Source organism: Trachurus japonicus, chromosome 19 (assembly GCF_045865225.1).
Source record: "Trachurus japonicus isolate A0001 chromosome 19, Traja_1.0".
Taxonomy (NCBI): Eukaryota; Metazoa; Chordata; class Actinopteri; order Carangiformes; family Carangidae; genus Trachurus; species Trachurus japonicus.
In genome coordinates this window covers 15,203,356-15,227,542 of record NC_140925.1, presented here as the reverse complement: position 1 = coordinate 15,227,542, position 24,187 = coordinate 15,203,356, and the positions used below count along the sequence as shown (strand labels likewise).

Here is a 24,187-nt window from a genome sequence, read left to right as displayed (position 1 = left end):
TTATGCCAGGGGCCGGCCCTGCATCATAATGTTCTTCAAAAACACCTCTAGTCATTGTTCAATGCTGTAACTGAGAAACAAGATGATGATGATGATGATGACAGACAGATAGAACTTTCTTCATGAGTACACAAAAGAAACCAGAGAGCCGACAGGAGAGCAGTGTTTATTTCAGACGACAGAACATTTTGGAGCGACATTAAACATTTAAAATATACTGAGCACATTTCTCCTACATGAACTGACCTCTCCTGTCATTTCATCAGTCTAACACAAACCTTTACCATGACAACGGTTTTACATCGGAAATTTAACGCAAACTTGTGAGCGGCTGCGATGACTGCATATTGAGCGGGATGAGCACGTGGATGAGTGATTGCACTTTTTTATTCATTAACAAGCCGTAGTGTGCAAAGAGCTCAGGAAGCAGCTACAGCTTCGACAGGTGACGTCATGATCACTGATCCTGGTGCTGTGAAGCCACAATATATGATCAACTATATCATATCTATATATTATGTGTGTGTAATGTGTGTTTGTATCTGGCTGTAATGCTGCTACTAAAGAGCCAATCACATGCAGAGGATCAGTGTAGAAGCAGTGGAATGAGGGCTGGACTCAGTAAACAGAGCAGAACTGCAAAGAAAAGAAAGAAAAATAATAATCTGACATCAAATTTAAAAATAAATCTAATAGCAATAATCAATATGACTGAATATTGTGCCTCACTGAGCGTCTGGACAGAAGCTGCTGAGTGTCTCATGTCATCATAAGCAGTTTACAGTTAAACCTACATTGAGGACCAGAAGGAGAGACTCATGCGGTTGACATGACAACAGATATCTTTCAGTTAGATCTGACTCAGAAGAACCACTTCACTGTCTCTGCTTCAACACGTAGATGAGGCTCTGCACGCGGAGGCTTCAGAAGAAGGAGGTGTCGGAGGAGAAGGCCCCCGCCAGCCTGAACTCCTCCCTCATCAGGACGCAGAAGAGCCGCTGGGGCAGAGCTTTGGAGTACGGCGCCGGCCGGGGGACGCAGGTGCGCAGCAGGATCTCGCGGCCGGCCGGCGGCGGGAAGTCAGGCACTTTGCTGCCGCCTCCGCTCGGCTTCCTGTCGGGACCCACGTCCTCGTCCAGAGGAGACAGCAGGGCGGCCTGAAGGTGGAGGGAGGGAGGGAGGGAGGGGACAGGGAGTCAGTGACCACACGGAGAAGATGCTGAGGGAAACTGCAGCCTGGTGCACCAGTTAGAACCACAACACACCACTAGTTCAATTTACACATTTAAAGGGATAGTTCAACATTTTGGCACATTGGCCCATTGCCATAATCCCTATAGTTTTAGGAGTAGGTTTGTTACCTTTAATTGTCGGTGCAAGCTATTTTTAGAACAGCGGAGCTGAGCCGCGAGCTGCTCAGAGCTACGCTACGGAGGCTAATGGGATTTCTTGGTTTCCCTCATCAAACTCATGAAAAGAGAAGAAATAGCCCGCACAACCTCGTTTTGCTCCAGAATATAAAGAATATAAGAATATAAAACTAGGTTGTGCGGGCTATTTCTTCTCTTTTCTACTGTCCCTTTGGCCCAGCATCCCAAGCAAGGGATGTGCGTATATTTTCACAATTCCTCATCAAACTCATCAAAATACACAATCCAACAACTCCAAAACGCTCTCGTGGACAAGTTGTGACCTGCACATTCACCACGCTATGAAATAATAACGGAACGTTACGACAACAAGTTGTTTTAGAGGCAAATTCATGCAAAACCACTGATGTGCGTTCCCGTCAGGGGCAGTTTTTCAGCAAGCAGTCTAACCCTCCGCTCTGAGCAGCTCGCGGCTCTGCTCTATCGTTCTAAAAACAGCTTGCACTGACAATTAAAGCCAAGGTAACTAACCTTATGGCAATAGGCCAATTTGCCAAAATGTTGAACTATGCCTTTAAATAATAAGTGAAAGTGACTTTCAACTTGGACTATTTCCTGCAGTGGATCAACACACATCGCGCTCTGTGGTAGTGCAGCTCTGCTGTTTTAGAAGTGATTTATTTGAGAGTAAATTGAAGTGTAGAGCAGTATGTGTGTTGAATGGTATATTCTTTTTGCTCTCTGTAAAATGAACTAACACATCACTACAAACACATCTAACACTAAAACAACACTTCTACAGCAACATGAGCTACAGCATCAAAAACAAAGAGAAAACTTTGTCACCAGGAGAAATATCTTGGCACAAATTGTAAACACACTTCCTGCTCTGACCAGTTCTGAGCAACTACGTATTTGATATTTTGCCACACAGGACGCTTCATAGGGAGAGAGAAATATTCTCATGTGTTGTAGGAGGTAAGTATCCCAACAGGTCAATCCATGAATGAAACTATTCTGATCATAAATCTTTAACATGTGGAAGCAAAAATCATATCAGAGAGTCGGTGGTTTAGCTTGTGTCGCTTCAGGATCCTTGAGGTAAAAAGGTTTGAACAGGCTGATTCACTGAGTCAGTGGTTCGATCAGATGTGTGATCGACACAGGGAGGAGATAATCACCTCAGCAGTGACATCATCACGGTGAGGTCATCACACTGCCAGAAAACACTGACCATCAGGAAGCAACTCATTTAATATGAAGCTTCAGTCACAGCAGCAGCTCTTACCACTCTTTCATATCAGGCTTGTATCCAGGGGAACATGTGATGTCAGATGATTTCAAAGTCTGACTGCATTTTAAAAGGTTTTGGGATTATTTATTACTTCATTTTTAATTAGAATCCATCAGAGTCAATTACTGACATCTATGATCATTTATTTTCATTCTATCCATGTCCTGTTAGGGATAACTACTGTAGTTTGTGGACTGTATGTGGAATCTCTCTGAAGCAGCTTTGCTCTGCTTTGTTATTATTGCATATCTAAGGTAAAGATTCATGATGGCAATGATTTTGCGTGAGATCTAACAAAGCTTTTATTGTGTAATTAAGTCTAGAGTGTATCTTCATGTTGAATAAATAGACTCTAAAAAATACTAAAAAAGAGGAATTATTTCTTTAGATCACTTTAAACGTCTTAAACGTCCAGCTGTTCATCTTCAGACCTCTAGACTCTGACTTTCTCTTGTCCCGTGGAGGTTTAAAGGATCTGTTAAACACAGAGCTGTGACAGTGGAACTGGTGCACCGCGCTGCTGAGTTCACCTGAACCACCACATGCCTGCTCCTCCCAGGAAGCAGGAGCTGTGATGTGCTGCATGCACTCTCTGCCATGCCACATCCTCCTGGTCACATGAGCTGAGCATCACAGGAGCTTCGTCCAGGTCTGAGATCACTGCTGTGGTTCCAGTTAAGACCAGTATCCTCCATGTTGCTGCTGTCATCCACAGCCCTCAGGTCAAGACTGGATCCTAAACCTGAATCATGGTCTTAAAGGTCCAGTGTGTAATATAGGTGTATTGGCAAAATCTGAATCTATGTATTTGTATATGTGTATAATCGCTAAAAAAATAAAAAAATAAAATCTGTTTGGTTTTCGTAGCCTTATAATTCTTCTTTTATACATATAGCAAGGGTCTTGCTTAGAGAATGTCGCCATCTTGTGCCGCCATGTTTGTACAGAATGGAAAATCCAGCCAACCAGAGAGCACGTTTCAAGAGTTTCACGTTCATACATAAACAATATAATTATTTAATAGATAAATAATAGAATCAGACTGCTAGATTCCCCTCATTTTACACACTGGACCTTTAACTCCTCTTTACGTTCCTGTTCATGTCAGACTCGGCTCAGTTCTCCACTTGTTCGTTCGATGTGAGAACCTTCACTGCCATCCTTATACTGTTACTATGGAAACAGATACAGATTTTTATGAATCATGAATTTGTTTCCTGCCGTCCTGACAGAACTTCACAGACAGTGATCAGAAACCTGGAGCAGCTGTTGACGTATCACATTAAAGCTGAAGCCGGGGCGGGGGGGGGGGGTTCTGTGTTGTAGCTCTCAGCTTTAACTCAGTTACAGAATCACTTACAGGGTTATTCTAGGAGGAAACTCTGCTTTATTCCATGGTGAGCTTTATTTTCACAGCTCTGTCCATCAGCTGATATTCAAGGCTGAAGGCAGAGCTGTCAAAATAAATGACAAAAAAAAAACACACCACAATAAACAGGGGGTTTTCTGTAACTTGGATGTGACTTGACATGCACAAACACACACAAAGAAAAGAACTGATTAAATCAACAGAGTGGAGGAGGGAGGAGGAGGAGGCTGGACATGTGTAGGGGCTAACACAGTAGTGTGTGTGTGTGTGTGTGTGCTTAATGGAGACGTAGATCTATGGCCTCTGGAGGGGGGGTGTGTTCTGCAGCTACAGGCTCTATGTGTGTGTCTACTACAGCAGCAGCAACACAACTACAGTGACCACATGTAGAATCATTGACGCTGTGCAAACCTCCATGTCACCGAAAATGTCTCCCTGCTGTCAGAGCAGAGTGAGAGGACAAGACACACTGTTAGAGGAGAAGCTGAGTGTGTTACACTGTTGATGTTGTACTGTATCTTCATCAATGTGGTGCTTTTATACTTGTGAGCAGGTGTCGCACTAAAGATGCAGCATAATCTGTCAGCATAACATTAAGTTACTATAGCAACTGTGTTCACATTGTATTCTTATATTGCAGCAAACACACAGAAGTGTTCATCTGCAGCCGCCTGTGTCCACTTGTCTCACACTGTGTCCTTCAGACCAGTGGTTCAGGGAAAGTTCAGCAAAAAGGGGGATCATCTATTTCCATCCATTAGTAACACAGGTTGTGTGACTGGTTTGGTCTTGGGTTTTGACACTTTCTGTAATTTAACATCTAAATGTTAAAATTTTAAAGGGATAATTCAACATTTTGGCAAATTCGCCTATTGCCATAACTCCTATAGTGATAGCAGTAGGTTCATTACCTTTAATTATCGCATGTTGCATGTTGTATGTTGTATGTTGTATGTTGTATACAATGTATAGCATGTTGTATAGTATGTTGTGTTGAGATCAGCGGGGCAGAGACGTGAGCTGCTCAGTGAACACAATGGAGGTGAATGGTCCAGGTCCCCTGTCCCTCATCAAACTCATCAAATACACAATCCAACAACTCCAAGACGCTCTAGTGGACAAGTTGTGACCTGCACTTTCACCACGCTATGAAATAATCATGTATAATTATGTAACATTACGACAAATGAAGCAAATACTCTGAACTACTTGTGCTTTTGAAATCACTCCGCCCAGCAGCCATGTCTGAAATGTAGTTCCGGCTACGCATTTGCCTCTCAGGTCACATTTGCCATTGTGTTCACTGAGCAACTCTGCCCCGCAGATCTCAAAACAACATGCACCGATAATGAACCTACTGCTACGTGTTATGGCAATAGGCAAATTTGCCAAAATGTTGAACTATCCCTTTAAGGTTTTATGTACAGATGACTGAGGGTTTGAGACACATTGATCTCAATTTAACTGCTTGTATCTATAAAGAAGTGGAAGCAGCTGGTTCAAGGTTACAACAGACCTGTAGAAACCACATTGGAAACTACACAGACTGCTGCTGTCATGACGACGTACACATCCCGATGATCAACGATACGAGACAGAAATCAGTGCTTCTCTTATCGTGCCCGCACATTTCTGGAGCTCATATCATCTTATTTGTGTATTTCTGCATAACGTGTTTGCACATAACGTGCGCATGTTTGTTGTCGGCATGTCACTGGGGAGCAGCAGAGGCACAGGGGGATGCTGGGAGTCGGGGAGGGAAGGTCTCAATCGATGCTTTGTGTTTACCTCGTCACTGGTGAAGTCAGCCAGCTTCACGCAAGCAGCAGGAGGGAGAAAAAAAAAAACATGTTCGAACGGAGGAAACGTACAAGAAAAAAAGAAAAAGCACAAACCTGTGTCACAGGAGGAGGAGGAAGAGGGGGGGGGGGGGGGGGATTGCCTGAAGCAATCAAGGCTGGGGGCGGGGGGGTTACTGTTACTAAGCTGTTAACTAGACTCATTTCTCCTGTTTTCTTGTGTGTGTAAGATGATAAATGAAAAACAGAGCGTCAACCTGTTCAAGTGTTAATAAAGTTATTCTATAGAAATGCCTGCTGAGGTCATAATGCTACAAGACAAACACTGACAGATGAAGCAGAGGTGGTGATCATCTGGATCACGTCTATCTGTACATACATTACTGAATAGAACAGATCCACAGGGAGCAGGAGGGAGAGAGTGTGTGTGTGTGTGTGTGTGTGTGTGTGTGTGTGTGTGTGTGTGTGTTCTTACCCTCTGAGCGTTGACAAACAGCCGGTGGATGATGCTGCCTGCCGGCCCCTGACCCGCCCCCACCACCAGCACCTCCGGTTCCTCCAACAGGGAGCTGACGAACCTGAGACAGCACAGATGAGATGAGATGAGATGAGGTGAGAGCGGTCCGGCTCGGAGCGCCACCGCCGGGATCACCGTGGTTACGTCGGGGACTTACTTCTCCAGCTCCGTGTCCTCTCCCTTCTCTCCCTCACTGACGGCGAACTTGGCCTTGAGCGAGCGAGCTCTGGTGATGACCGTCTCCATGACCATCAGCTGGTTTATGAAATCCTGCACACACAGGAGGGTCGCACACACACACACACTGTCAGAGCAGGAACAGGAGATTTACGTTGATGAATGTCGTTTGACCCCACAATATTGACAAGTTTGAAAATATAAAAGGCTTCTCGGTGGAACTCCCTCTGTGGGTTCTAAATGAAACTCTTGAAATATCCACCTGTTTCCGAACGTCAAAAATGTAAGCTGGTTTTGCTCTTCCGGTGGAATTTTATGTTTACGTTTCCATGGTTTCGGTAGTTGCGGTTAATGCATGGATTTTTTTTTCAATTAAAATCTGTAAAACGCATTGAACATCACACCAGCTTTTAATGGATATCACACAAATTGACATCCGTGTTAAAAGCCAGCGTTAATAGATCCATGCGTTTACCGCAACTATGACATCATTCTATCACTTCCACACAAATGACACATTCCCTCCACCCTCTCCTTGGATTCTTCTTGCTCCAGACAATATTGACTGAACAGAGTCTTTACTCTTTTTCTATCATTTGACTGGGGTTACAGTATCTAATGATGATCGACTGTGTAACACTCTCACTAACGCTCACTTTGGAGCCTTTGCTGTAACACAAAGAGAAGAACAGGGCGACTGAACACACAGTGAAACTCCGGACCAGTTCACTTCCTGTCTGGTCGGTCACTGACCTCTAGCTTCTTGTAGTCGTAGTTGTGGGGGTGCAGCAGCTTGCTGGCTTGAGATGTAGCTTGCTGAATGTTCTTTTTGATGGATGGAATGTCTTCTATCAGCTCTGTTAGGGAGGAGACAAGGGTGAATAAGTGATGATGATTAAAGTTAGAAGAATACAGAATAAGTCACTCATGTTGTTTCCACATTATACATAGTATACAAGACACAAGATTATTCTGACACATTCACTCTCTAGTTCAAGTAATTTATCTAGATATCTGCTGTCATTTGCAGAACTACAAATATATCTTCTTATGGAGCAACCCTTGAAATAAAACACAGGAGAAAATACATTTTGGGACAATGAATGTTTGATGTCGTAACAGTGACTCACCTTCCTCCTTCAGCTTCAAAATAGCAGCGTGGAGAATGCAGGGCAGGAGATGGCTGGTCAGATCTGCAGGTTTCTGCATTGCTAAATAGTGAAGAACCTAAAGAGACAATGGAAACTCAGGTTTAGTTTGATTCATTCATCTGTACTGTACAGGTTTATCCACCCAGGGATAGTCAGTTGTAGAGAATGACCTTTTCTGCCTCCTTGGTGTCATCAAACAGTCTCCTCTGGCGTCGAGCAGGTGTAACTCTGGCTGTCTCCCAGGCCTCCACCCACATGTTTCCTGGGATCTTCATCCTGGCACTCAGCTCGCCCTTCACCACCTTGTTGCCCTTCTCATCCTCCACCTCCTCCTCCACGTAATCCCTCGGCGAATACCAGCGCACAAAGTCCTCCAGAACACAGCCGGGGTTGGCCGCCTGCAGAGAAACAGGAAAACAGGTTTATATCAGTCTATATCAATGTTTAACTCATGTGAAATATATTAATGTTGACCCCTCTGGATCAATACTCCAGATCCCATAACCACAAGAGCTCATAATCACATTATAACAAGTGTTACAGCACTGGATTAGAGACTTCAGCTACTGACACTACAAACATTTGACCAGATGTTATTTTTTATTTTTGATATGTATAACAACTGTTACCATCATATTACACACACATTTTAATAACTAAGATGCATTTTTGAAAACTGTCTGAGATGTAGAATGGGAGGATGGAGGCAGGAAAATATTTTAGATAGCTGCCCACAAGTGAAGTAGATAAAATGTAATAAACCCTCAGTATTCTCAGTTCAACTGCAGAAATAATCCGACAGTGCAGGAAAATGGGTTGGACACTAATGTCTGCAGGTCTCACCTTAAAGGACTCCATGTCAGAGAGCAGACAGGCGCTCTGCATGCGGGCGCGGAGGTGCGTGCCCTCAGCTGATGTACCCAGTTTGGCCAGAACCTCTGACTGCTCCTCTAACAGGTCCTCAGTCATGGGGGCAGGTTCCTGGAAGACACATGTCATGTTATACAGGAGTGCTTGTTTATCTGTGGTTAACTCCCGTTATATTTTTCTGAACAATGATTGGCTCCAATTTAACACATTTGTAACTCAACAACATTTAACGAGAAAAGAAATAAAAGATATGAGAGAGTAGAACTCATCAAGAAAAAGCTCTATCTGTATCTGTGTGTAAACACTGGATGAAAAACAGCTCTGGCTAGTGAGGAGATTTTACAGAATATAAAGAAAAGTATTTGAAACCTTCATCTTTCTTCACAGTTTTGAATTGCAGCTAGTGACATTCATTCATCCAGGGGCGGGAAATTAAAAAGAAAAATAGTCAGAGGATGGGCTCTGAGTGTGAGCGATCAAACAGAAATATAGCAGATATGACATCACAAAGTGACAGGAAGTCCTGATGGCTGGTTTTAAGGCTCAGTTTCTGAATCCAGGCTGTGTGTATTTCTCTGTGGACTGAGGCTTTGATACTTTCACAGTATTAATATAGAACCTAGAGCTGCTTTATAATCACACTACACATGGACATCTAGTTTATACTGTATGGAGCTTTAATACAAACGTCTACCTTTATGGAGCATTTTCTTTCAGCTATATTTGAAGGCAATAATACTAAATAGAATACAAGTGACATCTGTATACTATTCATCTATAACTGACACATATGCATCTAAACTAGAAGAATAGATCAATCTGTGTGTGTGTGTGTGAGAGAGAGAGGGAGAGACTGATAGACCCTGACCTGTGTGACGGGGACGTAGAGAGGCTCACTGGAGTTGAGTAGACTCATGTTGTTGTATGGGTGCAGTCTGCCCTCAGCTTTAGTCTTACTGCCGTCCTTCTCTCCCTCAGCGTGCGGAGCGTCTGCCTCCCCCTGGTCGCTCAGACACTCAAAGAACTCGTCCTCGCTGTCGCTCCAGGAGTCCCAGGACTTCCCCGGGGACACCTCCCTGGCTGAGGCGGATCCTGTCCCAGACTCCGCTGCAGCCGAGTTGTTGTGAGAGCCTCCGCCCGACACCTTACGCTCTCTCTCTTTGTTCCCATCCTGCGCCTTGCGAGCTTCGTCTCTGGCCCTCTTCCTCTCGATGCAGCAGTTCAGCATCTGTGCAGCAACACGGTGTACACAGCATGAGAGAACTCATTAGCAAACAGTTGGATGATATGAAGAAAGGATGATCTGCTTGATATCCATTGATTCATCTGGAGTTGGCCTGGATGAAAGTGAAGAACAACTGGTCTGATCGGACAGGAGAAGAAATAAACCTGTAAATTATTAAATCCTCAGTTATGAAGGAATTAATCTATTTTGAACGTGTCTAAAATAAATAAAATAAAAGTATCATCAAATCATACTATACAAACAAGTTTGAAAAAGGAGTATACACTTTTTTTTTTAAATTCCTAACCCATTTTAACTCATCACGGTTAATATATTTTTATATTATTGCTAATAATATGTATGTACAAATATCCATATAAATATATACAGACATGAAAACAGGTCATGGGTGAAAAAGGTGAGAAGGATCCAACCCCTCTAGGGAGGTCCGGGGGCATGCTCCCCCGTAAGAAAATTTTGAATATTTCAAATTTGAAAGCATTAATCTGATGCATTTTGAGAAGAAATTCAAGCAGTACTACAGTAGCCACAAATTGACTTTGCTTTTTTTTTTTTCATCAACGCAATATCGTTCCGTTAATTCATCTCCGCATAGCGCTCTCTCTGTTCACTCACTCACACACAGAGAGAGAGAGAGAGAGAGAGAAGCGCGCATGCATGCTAGTAAAAACGAGCAGTGTTTGCATAAATTAACGAGTCTGTGGCGGCCCGTCTCTCTCTAGTGCGCTGGTGCACACACACAAACGCAGGCACATGGACAGGTCGTGCTGTAACGGCTCAAATTACAATGCGGCGACTTCGCAGCGGCGAAGTGCACAGTTCAATTCACAACCCAATCAGGTGCTCTAGCGCTTGTGGGTGTTTTCATCTTCTTCTACTTCAATTCAAGGCTCTCGTAATCTATACCTCCAAATCCCGATCACATGCCACTTAACCCCCCCCCTCAAAAATATTTTCTCATTGGATCTGCACGATTCACATAGGTCATCTATTTTGGTTTCAAAACGGCGAATTTCACAGAAAGGTGAGTGATTTTCATGCCTGCAGAGGTAACATTGCTAACCCACTGCCCCCCCTCCCCCATAGAAAACCTTGAGAGGGTGATGTCATCATAAAGTGCCATCACCTTATGATGTCATCATTAAAGGTCATTCATCACATTATGCATTATGATGTCATCATCACTATCATATCACTGTGTGATGTCATCACCATCATAAAGGGATATGATGACATCACAGATGAAAAGTTCAAGGAATCAGAAATTCTAGAACTCTGTATGTCAGACACTTCGGTCTTATTAGTTGATATTTGTTTGCGTGCACAATAGAGAGAGGATACGTTGTTTAGTTGACTTTCTGAGTGCATTATTGACAACTTGTTGAACAAATATCAGAACTGCGAGACACTGGCTAAGGATAAGATCTCTAGCATGGCTCTCATTAAGCTGCGAGAGAGAAGAAAGAGGAGATATGCTGAAATCTCTCAGGTGTGCAGAGAGAACTTGGGCTGCGCCTCTCCAGAGCGGAAAAGGAGAAAGGTCTTTCAAAAAAGTTCTCTGCTGAAAAGACCCTACAAAGCCATCCGTGGACAGACCCCTTCTCCACCACGTAAGAGGATGAGGATGTCCACAGTAGATGAGCAACAGGGAACCAGCTACAAGGAGACGACGAGCAAAGACTGGACAAGAAGATCTTTGAGGAAAAGACCCTACAGTGCCATCCGTGGACAGACCCCCTCTCCACCACGTAAGAGGATGAGGATGTCCACGGATGTAGATGAGCAACAGGGAACCAGCTACAAGGAGACGACGAGCAAAGACTGGCCAAGAAGATCTTTGAGGAAAAGACCCTACAGTGCCATCCGTGGACAGACCCCCTCTCCACCACGTAAGAGGATGAGGATGTCCACGGATGTAGATAAGCAACAGGAAACCAGCTACAAGGAGACGACGAGCAAAGACTGGCCAAGAAGATCTTTGAGGAAAAGACCCTACAGTGCCATCCGTGGACAGACTCCCTCTCCACCACGTAAGAGGATGAGGATGTCCACGGATGTAGATGAGCAACAGGGAACCAGCTACAAGGAAACAACGAGCAAAGAATGGACAAGAAGATCTTTGAGGAAAAGACCTTATGCAGACATCTGTGGAGGGACCAGCTCTCCACCAAGGAAACGAATAAGGTTCTGTACAAGCCCTGGATCCTCTCCAGAGAAGACAGAGACAAAGATGCACTGTGGGGCAATATCTCCAGTGAGACGGTCCACCAGTAGTGAAACTCCCAAAAACATCCCAATGCCGAAGACAGAGACAGGGGCAGAGACAGAGACATGCTGTGGAGCAATATCTCCAGTGAGAAGGTCAACCAACAGTGAAACTCCCCAAAACCTCCCAATGCCAAAGACAGAGACATGCTGTGGAGCAATATCTCCGGTGAGACGGCCCACCAGCAGTGAAACTCCTGAGAACATACCAATGCCAAAGACAGAGACAAAGACGCAAAGTAGGGCGATATCTCCAGTGCGGTGGCCCACCAGCAGTGAAACTCCTGAGAACATACACACAGAGACAAAGACAAAGACAAAGACATGCTGTGGAGCAATATCTCCAGTGAGATGGCCCACCAGCAATGAAACTATTGAGAACATACCAATGCCAAAGACAGAGACAAAGACAAAGACACGAAGTAGGGCGATATCTCCAGTGAGGTGGCCCACCAGCAGTGAAACTCTTGAGGACATACCAATGCCAAAGACAAAGACACAATGTAGGGTGATATCTCTAGTGAGATGTCCCACCAGCAGTAAAACTCCAATGCCAAAGACAAAGAAAAAGACAAAGACACGATGTAGGGCGATATCTCCAGTGAGATGGCAATGATGGTTGGACTGCATGATATAGAGGGTATGCACATGACGTCACGGTACTCGGAAGTCACAGTGGAACATCCACTGAGTGGCAAAAAGACGAGTGGCAGAGCCGCCGAAGTTTAAAAACGAGCAGGTAACGAAGCGATTTTCTCCGAGCCCACACAAGTCTGACATGTCTAGCTTTACCAGCATGTAAAGCATGCATGACCTAACAGAGCTGCTAAAAATCTTGAGGATACGTCTTACTTTGACTGAGTTACATTTAAGAAGCTGTTCTCAATGACGGAAAGTAAATTCACTGGAGCGGTCATTTTTTTCGATCGATCAGCTGTGTTTACAGTTTCAGGTGTCATAGTTATGATGTTTAGACAGATAAATTAGTCCTCTAACACATCCTACAGTTTGACTGGTCAGAGTTTTTCAGAATAAAAGCAGCTCATGTTTTAGTGTCGGGAGTCACAGTCAGGACGACAGTAACAGCTGTAATCTCGTCCCTCTGCAACATAACAGTGAGTGAGCCTGTCAGTCACTCTGCAGGTGCTGCGGTCACACTGTGTGTTACAGGAAGTGTGGAGCAGACGGTTTTGGGGAGCTGGTTGTCGATTCCTTTTGACATCAATTTGTTTTCATATAAGATATTTTATCCAGTTTATGAGTCCACCGCTATCCGCCAGCATGTTGAGGGACGCTTGTTTTGCCACTCAGTCCGATCGAACGGGGCGTTGCCGAGGGCAACGTGACGTAAACGCATACCCTCTATTGACATGATCCAACACCCCCTCCTCAAGTTTCACAACAAGAGTCTGTTTCTGCCTGATGGAGTCCACTTGACCCCGGAAGGAAACAGAATCTATCTATCTATCTATCTATCTATCTATCTATCTATCTATCTATCTATCTATCTATCTATCTATCTATCTATCTATCTATCTATCTATCTATCTATCTATCTATCTATCTATCTATCTATCTATCTATCTGCCATGTGCAAAATAAAACAAAACAAAACAAAACAAATAAATGTATATACTTAATTATTTTGTAACATATAAACAATTTGTAATATTAATATATTTTCTCACATAACATAAATAGAAATCAGACATGAAAACAGGTCATGGGTGAAAAAGGTGAGAAGGATACGACCCCTGTAGGGGGGTCCGGGGGCATGCTCCCCCGGAAGAAAAAATTGAATATTTCATATTTGAAAGCATTAATCTGATGCATTTTGAGAAGAAATTCAAGAAGAACAAGACAGTATGAGTGTATGATAAAGTATGGTCACATTATGCTATATAACGTTATTAGTGTTATCACGATACCAACATGTTGGTACTGGTATTGGTACCAACATGTTTTTTGATACTTTTCCAAATACAAAGAGAACACAAAAAATGTCATTATTGACTTTACTTTAATAGAAAATCTTAGAACTATTATGCATCAGTAAATAATCAATCCCTGCTGCTGCAGGATTAAAATTGAAATTTCCATCAATATTAATCTGAACTCTTCCTAAATTAAAACATTAGTGGTCTGTTTAAAAATGAATATCAACTTGTTCTCTTTGCATTATTTGAGGTCTGAAAACACTGCATCTTTTTTTGTTATTTTGACCAGTTGTAATTTTTGGGGGAAATTGTTATCAGTAGTTTATAGAATGAAACACAAACGACCATTTTACTCAAACACACACCTATTGTTTCCCATACGTAGACCAATGTGGTGCAGTGCCACAGAATCAAGACGGCGTCACCGCTGCCGCCGCTCTGGACTGCACAGTACAATTCACAACCACAACCCAATCAGGTGCTCTCGCGCTTGTGGGTGTTTTCCTCTTCTTCTACTTTTTTTTCTCTTCTCAATTCAAGGCTCTTGTAATCTATACATCCAAATCCCGATCACTTGTCACTTGACCCCCCCCTCAAAAATATTTTCTCATCGGATCTGCACGATTCACGTAGGTCATCTATTTTGGTTTCAAAACGGCGAATTTCGCCGAAAGGTGAGTGATTCTCATGCCTGTATATAGCATATATAAATACTACAGAAACATCCATAAAAATATAAAATATATAAACTGCATAACTATACATATGTATGTACTACATACATAAAAATCTATAAATATATAATATGTATACTGCTACTATCCATAGTTTTTTGATAGTTTTGCAACAACTTTACAGCAAATTGACACAATGCTTGTATCAGAAGCTTCTGACAGTGATTTTAATATTTTAGAGGATGTTCCTTCAGCTCACAAGTCATCTGAATGATTTTGCCTCTTGGAGCTATTTTGACGATGCTTCTCCGTTACACTTGAAACATTAAAGAGCGTTTCTGTCTCTCTCCACTGCCCTTTAATAGTAAATACAAAACGCCTAAAAAGACTAACAGAGAGAAAATTGAGTCTATGAAAAAATGTCACCTTTCCCCACTGAAAACAGCCACAGCCACTGATTTACTTGTATTAATGAATCTTCAATCTTTTTTTTTTACCTCCATGGTTCAAACTGTATATTATAAACATCTACCTGCAGCTTCTGATGCAGAAGACAACAGCGGAGGTCAGGAGGTCCAGCAGCCAGTCTGCAGGCGAGGAAGCACATACATAAAGCACAGTTAGGTGAAGGTAGAGACAGTGGTGACTGATGTTCTTTGAGGTGCAGCTCTAAATGATAAACTTAATGTACGGTGCTGTGTCTACAGTGTGTGTCTCTTACACCCACCCATGAATGAGGTAATTGTTCTCCCATCTGTAGCGTAACTCCAGGACAAACTCCTGCCAGAGGTGGGCGACGGCCCGCAGCCCACCGTGGTTGTAGTTGACCAGACACACACACAGAGCCAGCCGGTAGGTCAGACTGTCACTGGGGGCCGACTTGAGCTGCAGGAACAGGTTCTGGACACAGAGACAGGAAGTGTGAGGCGTGAGGAGTGAACATGTGCAGTATGTCAGTGAAGGAAAAGATCGATTCAGACCACGGGGCAAGGGGAAATGTTTTTGTTGGGTAGACCAGAATTCTTTTTTTAAATTTTTTAAAGTATTTTTTGGGGCTTTTTACCTTTAATTGACAGGACAGTAGAGCTGGGGGAATGACATGGAGCAAAGGGCACACTGGGGGATTCAAACCAGGGCCAGCTGCAGCGAGGACTATAGCCTCGAGCCCAGTGAGCTATACAACATCCCATAGGTGGAGAAGTAAAATTCTAACTGTCTTTAAAGTCCTCATGATGTCAACTGAATATGTTCATAGGCAGTGTTGGGCACGTTACTTTTAAAAAGTAATTAATTATAGTTACTAATTATTAATATTTCCCCAAAAAGTAACTGAGTTAGTAACTGAATTACTACATTATAAAAGTAACTAATTACCAGGAAAAGTAACTACTTTTTGAGTTGGTTTTTCCGACTAGTTGATGGACTGAAAAAATGCGTAGGCTATATAACGTACACTTTAACGAGTGTATTATTATTTTGTGATGGGACTTCTTGAGCGAAGTAACGGCGCATTTTGTTTTCAGTAATGGTAATGGCATTGTAACGGGGGAAACAGTAACTTTTTTGATTACGGAAAAAAGTAGTCGTAGAAAAAAGTAGCATTCCCATCACTGTTCATAGGGAATTTATGCTGCAGACTGAGCAGCAGCTGTCTCTGTGTTTGCATCCTAGAAAAAGAACCCGACCCAACTGAAACCTTAGATGTCCCAGTCAGAGTGTGGCGGTGGAAGTGGGAGAAGGTCAAACCTACGTAGTCAGAGTTTTTATCCTGCTCTGCTTTCCCACTGGAGTTTGGCGGTGCTATTTTACTCTTGCTGCTGTCGGATGACTTCTCCACCGCAGCGTCCGGGAAGAGATACTGAGGCAGACAGGAATAAAACACACATCAACACTGAATTATAATGGTGTATTCTAACTATAAGCAATTAAGATATTGGTCTCTATATACATACAGATGTATTAAAACTATGCTTTAAGTTGTATTTCAGAATGTTTCTTCACCTGTAGTCTCCACTGTCACATCTGTCTTCAGTGAAAATAAAACAGTCAGCAGCAACAGCTCTTACCAGGAGGATAGAGTTGAGTACGTCTGTGTTGAGCGGCGACTCGTCGATGCGTCTGTGGCGTCTGATGTGTTTGCGTGCGCTGTGCATCATGTTGGAGACGGACAGTTTGGAGATGGGTACAGTTGCTGCTGGCTCAGTCAGCTTGGATAAAGCAGAGGTGATGTCACTGTTTTCTGTGAAAGAAAAATAAACACAACTCATTTCTCATTGTCCTCACAGTCCTCTTAATTGTTTTAATATATATATTATTTTTTTCTTGTACTTTTTTTATTCTTTTTTTTCTGGCTTTTAACTGTATGTTTAATGTTTTTCAATTTTTACTATCCTGGGTTATTTTAATATTTTTAAATTGTATGTTTTTATGCTGTTCTTTTTCCGTTTCTAGTTCTTACTGTTAAATGTTTTGTCTTTATGCGCTATATAAATAAAAATGCCTTGCCTTGCCTTATTACTGTATCTGAGGGAACAGCAGCGTTTAGAGCTGTGGAGATCAGGCTCTGTGCAAACACTTCACAAATACCAGTGAAGGAGGTTTCAGACTACAGCGTGAATGACATCACAGTGAGAACCTATGCCATCCGCTGCAGTGTTAAGACAGTACAGCCTGTGCTCTGACCTTTGCCTTCTTCTTCAGTCTGTCTTCTTCCCAGCACCTCCTCAGTGGACTCCTTCCTACAGCAGAGCTTAAAGAACTCTGTCAGCAAGTCGCCTGCATGGGAACAGAAGAACCAGGTGTCACTGACTTAGATAGAACAGATACAGATACACTGAGCCTTAATTCACCTGTTGGACTGTGGTATAATGAATTCTGGGTAAAATGAGACTATTTTCCAGAAAAGATTGGTAGCAGGAGTAGGAGTTACAACAGAGATATGTTATGCAGTATATGTCAGTACAGCCATAAGGCTCAGTAATACTTCTTTGCCTGAACCCTGCAGCAACTAGTATGTACTTGAAAATATTATGTCGCAAGAGGAGGAAAAGGATGGATGTAGAACTTTGATCAAGTCAGATCAAACCCTAGGAGTCAGTTTGATATCAGCTTATAACAAACACAACTCTGAGTCAGAGGTGCTTTAAGATAAGATCAGTCATTGTCTTATGTTTTCAGTGTTCTCAGGTGCAGAAATGATGCTGAGAACCTCCTCCTGGACGCAGAGAGCTTCATCTTACCCAGTAAACACTGAGGGTTTTCAGCTGTCCTGACTCGGACCGACCAGTGAGGAGCTTGGAGAGGGTCGAGGTCACTGCAGGTCACAAACACACAAACATGGTGTTTATGGTTACTTGATATCATGTCACATTTCTGTCAGTGCATTTCTTTTTTTTTCTTTTAATTTTCTTTTTATTTAGAAAGGAAAATTTCCATCACATATTTGAAGTATGTGATGGAAATTTGCTTTTACAGCTGCAATAAATTCTGGGTAAAAATAGGACTAGAGACTTTTTTTCAAAATAAAATAATGTCCAACAGAGGGATCCCATCTAATCAACACCAAAATGTATGTACGTATGAAATGTTTAATTTCAGCACAGAGTGACACAATAAAAATAATTTGTCTTCTTCTCATGCTCTCTCAAACAAACCACAAATTATGAGCCATGTTTTCCTGTCCTCTGTTGTCTGGTGCAACGTGCAGCAACGTTGCCATAGTAACATCAGTCTATGACCTGAGTCAGCCCGGGGGTGAGGTGTGATGTTCTTGGCTTAAAATGAGTCAGTCTTTATTTCTGTGAACAGTCATTAGACTGATCTATGAGCCAACACTGCAGACCACTGATCAGCTCATTAGCTGATTAGTCATTCAGCACACGTGGCAACATGATGTCAGTCCTACTGGACATATGGATGGAATACACTGTAGCTGCTGTAGTGTTCAGCACTGCTGATAAACAGAGCTGACGTCATGTATGTGAAAGTTCTCTGTTCATTTCTTTTTTCTTTTCTTTTACTTTCATTTATTCAGGGAGGCAGATTGACAGCAAGCTCCTTTTTACAATGAAGCCCTGATTACAATGTACTGTTAATACAAGGTGTGAAGATAAAGAGCAAGGCAAATCTTTAGAAGCTTTAGTTTGTAGAGGACTGAGTTTCAGACAAACCAGACAGAGAGGAAGAAGAATCCAGGAGCCTCTCACCTGTACACGTCATTATCCACGACGATGCCTTCTGTCAGGTGAGGCCACGTGGTCGCCAGGTGGAGTTCACTACAACATCCACAAACATGTTCGTTACTGACAAATTCAAATTTCACTTCATTTGGGTTTACAGTGTTATTCTTGGGGTGGTTTCTGTGTATTACAATTATGAAAATACATCAACTTTCATCACACATCAAATGTTTATTACATATGATAAAGTCCTATTTGTGGTTTGCTGTATGTTATTACCAAAGTTCACAAACTCACCTGATTGGCTCCTCGCAGGCTCCAAAAGGAAGCTTCCCAAACTCCACCCCTCCAACCTCACCTCCCAGGAGTGTGTCAAAGTCTGTTTAAAAGCAGATAAAAAAATAAATAAAGTCATCAAAGGCTGTGACATGCAGGTATAAACTCTCTAAAGCTCTTCTGTGTGTAGATCAATCAATCAATATCTGAATATTCTTAGTTTAGAAAATATTGATTCATCACTACATCACTTTTAAAAATGGTTATTTCATTAATAACAATATTATTCTTACTTTTTTTATTATCAGCCATTGTTTTGTGTTTTTCTACTTGCACTGTATTTTGATGTCATGGCAATTTTTTTGTGAAACCTACTCAATGAGATCAATAATCATTTTTAATAATTTGATAATATGTAGCGAATCATCCTCATACCTGGAGGCTGCTGTGGCCATGAATACTGCTGCCAGTCCTGCAGGATGTAGGTGAAACGGATGGCGATGTTGATGGGAGGCAGGGGGGACAGAGTACAACCCTGAGCAGAACACACACACACACACACACACACACACACACACCACAGGTCAAAGGTCATCTCTTTGCATTACACTGCCCCATCAACATTCGCAGAAGGTTTTGTTGAGGAGCACTCATCCCTCCATGGACCTTTAACTGGGTTTTTATTTCACTTTTCCTGGAACTTACGTCATGACAATGTCTTCTATTATAGAAACATCTCTAATCAACTTTAAATATTATTCTTTTACAATCAAATATATTTCTCTGAGGTGTCCTGCTTCACATCACTTACTATCTTTGCCTTGAAGATGTCCAGCAGGCCTGACAGGTGGTTGTACTGACTGGGGACTTTGCGGAGGTGAACCATCTCAAAGTCGGTACGCACACCCGGCCCCTGGCACTCTCCATTATACATCCGCCTCCACTTCTGCTGGATCTGAACAAATATGGGCACCTGGCTGAATTCAGACACACACAGAGGAAATAAACATTAGTATAAAAATCTTGTTTGCTTACTTTTTTTTTTTTTTAGCATGAACACACAGAGACAGCGATCCACACCCTGTAAACAAACCAACATGGGCGCTGGGAGGCAGCACCCAGGGATAACTTTACATCTTGTAGTTGACATCTAAAATAATGGTGACACAGATATTTGTACTCAAACAAAGACGGTAAAACAGATGCAGACACCCCAGATCCTAATGAACCAGACTGTGTAACAGGAGTTCCTCACAGCAACACCGGACCACATCATTAAATCACTGTAACCTGAAGGACATGATGATACAATTACAATATAATGGAACCATTTATGACATGGGATATAGTAAAGTTACACTGACGTAATATTGATACAATCATGGAGTCCTTACAGCTAAAAAAAAATATGTGATACTCTGTGTGTGCATCATACAGACAGTTATATAACTGTTCAGTGTTCCCTTTCAAATTTTTGACATTTTATGGGGCTTTTGCACATCCCACAGTAAGTTTCTGTACATTTTAATTTCATTAAATAAATATATTAATACAAAAACATATGTTTTAATAAAATGTAAAAAAATATATAGTAATGTATTTATTTATTGGAAATAAATAATTAACATCTAAATATATAAAGAAAAAAAAGACAGAAGAAAGAAAATTTTTGGACACACCCAAAACTAATGGTAATGAATGGATTAAAAATATAATAATTTAATGTGATAATATACTTCATAAATAAAGCATAAGTCGACTCACCAGCCACTGTTGGCCAGAGCGATGGAGATGGAGCTGAGGAGCAGATTGCACTTGGATTCACTGATGATGGCCTCACAGTTGGCTCCAGGGGAGATGACCACAAACTCTCGCATGCCATACCTGTCACCACGGAGACAGACAGTTACAGCTGCACATACACACCACACACATCAATACACTGTTCTCTGCTTTGCTTTCTGTCTGCCCCTGCAAACAGCCTATTATCAATCACAGCTGACATTAAATCAAACTGTGTTTCAATTAGCCTCGCATCACCAGGCTCTTCAGACAAGCGAAGAGCCTGGTGTCTGTTACCTCCCAATTAGTCTGCATTCTGGTTCCTGTCTGTAGCGGATACCGAAATCACCAAATTCACCAAAATAAAAGTATTCACCAACATAAAACTTATAAAATAAACCTTAACTTGTAATACAATAAAAGCAAAATGTTAATTTAATGGCTCGGGGACGTTCTTGTAAATTATATTCCTTAAATTAAAGAGTTTTACCGCATTTTATTAGCTCGGTGCTTTTATTTTGACGGAAAGGTCTGTCTCTCTCGCCCTGGATCCGTTTCCTACCAAAACAGCGAGTCAACGGCCCCAGACTAGTTTCAATGGTACATTTGATGGTCTAATCAATGACAGCAGTTAGCCACAGTTTAATACACTTAATTCAGTCAGTTTGATACTGGTGTAAAGTGAGTTTGGGGGTAAAACTACAACAAACAAGAACCTGGTTTCTCTTTGCATGAAATCATACTGACTGACAGAACTCACCATCTGACCAGGCAGTGAGCTCGAGGAGGAAAATCATTGTTCATACACAGAAGGTCCTGCATGGCCAGGGGGTAGGCATCTGGATACAGGAGAAGGAAAAGGAAGGAAAGTGTGTCAGAGACCGACTGTCTGGATGATGATGTCAGCTCTGTGGGCCTGGATGCTCTTTCACTTGTTAACATTGGGTTTATATTACATTCAAACATGAAGGTGAGATGCAAATGCCGAAACATTGCTAGCAACCACGACGGGTAAGCCACACACCTTCCTCGTTCTTGTCCTTTCCATTGTCCTTTTCAGTGTCTTCTTTCAGGAAGTAGTGAGTTATGAAGAACTTGAAGTCAGCAAAATTTATATCCTGACACTTCTCCCCCCATGTGCCACTGGTGTATTCACCCTGTGTGCAAAAATAACAAAACGCAGGATTAGACAACAACAACCAACAACAACTGGTGTCATTCAGCTGAATATTTAAAGTTGAACAATACCTTCTCTATGGACAACCTCCCTGCAGAGTTCCCAATCAGCTTCCAGTCATTCAGCACTTCCTCCACTCTGGACACAAACCTACAGACGAAATAACATCTTATATCCTCTGCTGCACAGTTGTCATTTTAGGATATGAGGATTAATACCACTATGATACACTTTGTTTTATTTAAAACAAGCAATTTGATGTGTTATTTCAGGCTATCATCTTTCTTTGTGTTTGGGAGCATAGATATATAAACGTAGATGCCGCGTTCTATATCTGGCGATACGTCAGCGGGGCCGCCATATTGTGCAGGACACAGAACGTCTAAGCCTGTGAATATTCTCATTTGTCCAGGTCATTTGTCCAGGTCCAAGAGGCTTCATCAGTTGCGTACATGAACTGATGAAGCCTCTTAGAGGTGAAACGTCTTCCTAGACAAAATAACTGAGTCCAGTTGCGTTTGATTTGAATTTCTTTGGGGATATCTACAGATCTACAGCTCTAGGTCACTGAATTGTTAGACTACACTACAGTAGGTCATTTCAATTTGCGCGTCTGTGTGTTTTCCTTTTTATTTTTTATATAATATTCATATGCGGATCAAGAGTGAGCGAGGGAGCAAGCGCGAGAGAAACAGCAGATGCGCACCAGATGCAGGTTGACCGGGCAAAAACTGAAACGAGACGGTTAAAGAGAGGAAAACACAGAATATACAATAAGAGACTTTGAGTGGATCTGATGGTGGCTCAGGTTTAGTGATGAGAAAACTGTCACTGTCAGCTGCTGCTCCAAACAGTCACTAACTTTAATTTGAAGGGACAGATTAGATGTTGATTTTGTTAACAGGGACATTGTTGCACCCATATCACCGTGGTTCGTCTTTTTTATACAGTCTATGGGTGCGTCTTGAAATCCCTCTTTGTCCAAAGCGGGAGATGACAGAAAGAGTCTGAGAACTACTTAATTGAAGCTACATTGTTGCGAGTTGGCTCCGGCGTAGAGGAAGCTCTGCGTTTTAGTTTAGTTTAGTTTTAGTTTGTGATAAAGACTATAGACCACTATGATACAACATAATTCAAAATAGGCTAGGATAATAAATCAAAGGCAAAGTTTATCAAAAAAACATTGCTCCACTCTCAAAAAACAAAAACAACAATCTTCTTTTCTTTTTTTATGTACCGGGTTCATCTTAGTTTTTTAATAAAATGAATAAATTCACACACTTTTACAATGTTTTTTAGGACTCAAACTCTTGGACAGCTAATTCAGAAAAAGATACCTTCAAAATTTAAGACTTTATAATGTCATGAAAAGCCTTTGATTTATCACCTTTTAATACTTTTCAAGACCCCGCGGATACCCTGAGTGTGTATGTGTGTAATCAATGAAGGCAGCAACACGCAGCAGTGTAATTAGTCATGACAACAGCCAGAGCTCAGTGTGTAACTAAGGATGAAGGCTGACAGTGTAACTAAGGATGAAGGCTGACAGTGTAACTAAGGATGAAGGCTGACAGTGTAACTAAGGATGAAGGCTGACAGTGACAGTGACAGTGACGGTGCTGTGTGTCCTACCGTTCCCACTCTGAGGCGGTGGTGAAGTCGGTGATCTCAAACACCTCCGACTCCGGCTGAAACACACACAGACAGGTTCAAGTCAAACATTAATTCACTTCTGCTGCTATGAGATTAAAGCTTAGGCTACTATATTCTTCTCCTGTGCTGAACTATTAGGCTAAAAACACCATTTAATGCATCCTTCAGAGAAACTCACATCACTGTCGGCAGCCATACTTGTTGTTGTTTTTCTTCTTCGTCCACGTCGTTCAGTTCAGCCCGTTTCTCTTCCTGTTTCCGGTGAGACGCTACGCGGCGTATTGCTGCCCCCTACTGTTCAAAACCAAGTATTCCTTTATCTACAAACTGTTTACATTAAATGTACAGTACATGTCCCACAGGCTACATTTGAATTAGTTGGAATAATATACAGGGAACTAGCTGTTTTTCTTCAACTAAAGATCATTTTGGTGAGCTATCTCTTCCGCAAG

The 24,187-nt window shown here is 42.1% G+C and overlaps 1 protein-coding gene across 2 annotated transcripts; it reads right to left on the bottom strand.

The window, feature by feature from the left end:
- Positions 1–110: 110 nt before the first annotated feature.
- On the bottom strand, positions 111–23,965 carry rab3gap1 (RAB3 GTPase activating protein subunit 1). 2 transcript variants are annotated; one of them, XM_085762487.1, is made up of 25 exons: positions 23,914–23,965; positions 23,715–23,770; positions 22,154–22,232; positions 21,930–22,062; positions 21,666–21,744; positions 20,888–21,007; positions 19,935–20,100; positions 19,559–19,658; positions 19,145–19,226; positions 18,875–18,943; positions 17,909–17,982; positions 17,352–17,444; positions 16,736–16,908; positions 16,420–16,527; positions 15,397–15,569; positions 15,202–15,256; positions 9,416–9,775; positions 8,521–8,658; positions 7,848–8,075; positions 7,657–7,753; positions 7,280–7,383; positions 6,507–6,619; positions 6,308–6,410; positions 5,822–5,845; positions 688–1,157 (listed from the first exon to the last, which is right to left on the bottom strand). In XM_085762487.1, the coding sequence occupies exons 1-25, from the start codon at positions 23,929–23,931 to the stop codon at positions 924–926; spliced, it is 2,979 nt and encodes a 992-aa protein (XP_085618613.1). In that variant the 5' UTR covers positions 23,932–23,965; the 3' UTR covers positions 688–923. The 2 variants fall into 2 exon arrangements, with proteins under 2 accessions (XP_085618614.1, XP_085618613.1); XM_085762488.1 differs by lacking the exon at positions 5,822–5,845 and having other exon boundaries at positions 111–1,157.
- Positions 23,966–24,187: the final 222 nt, after the last annotated feature.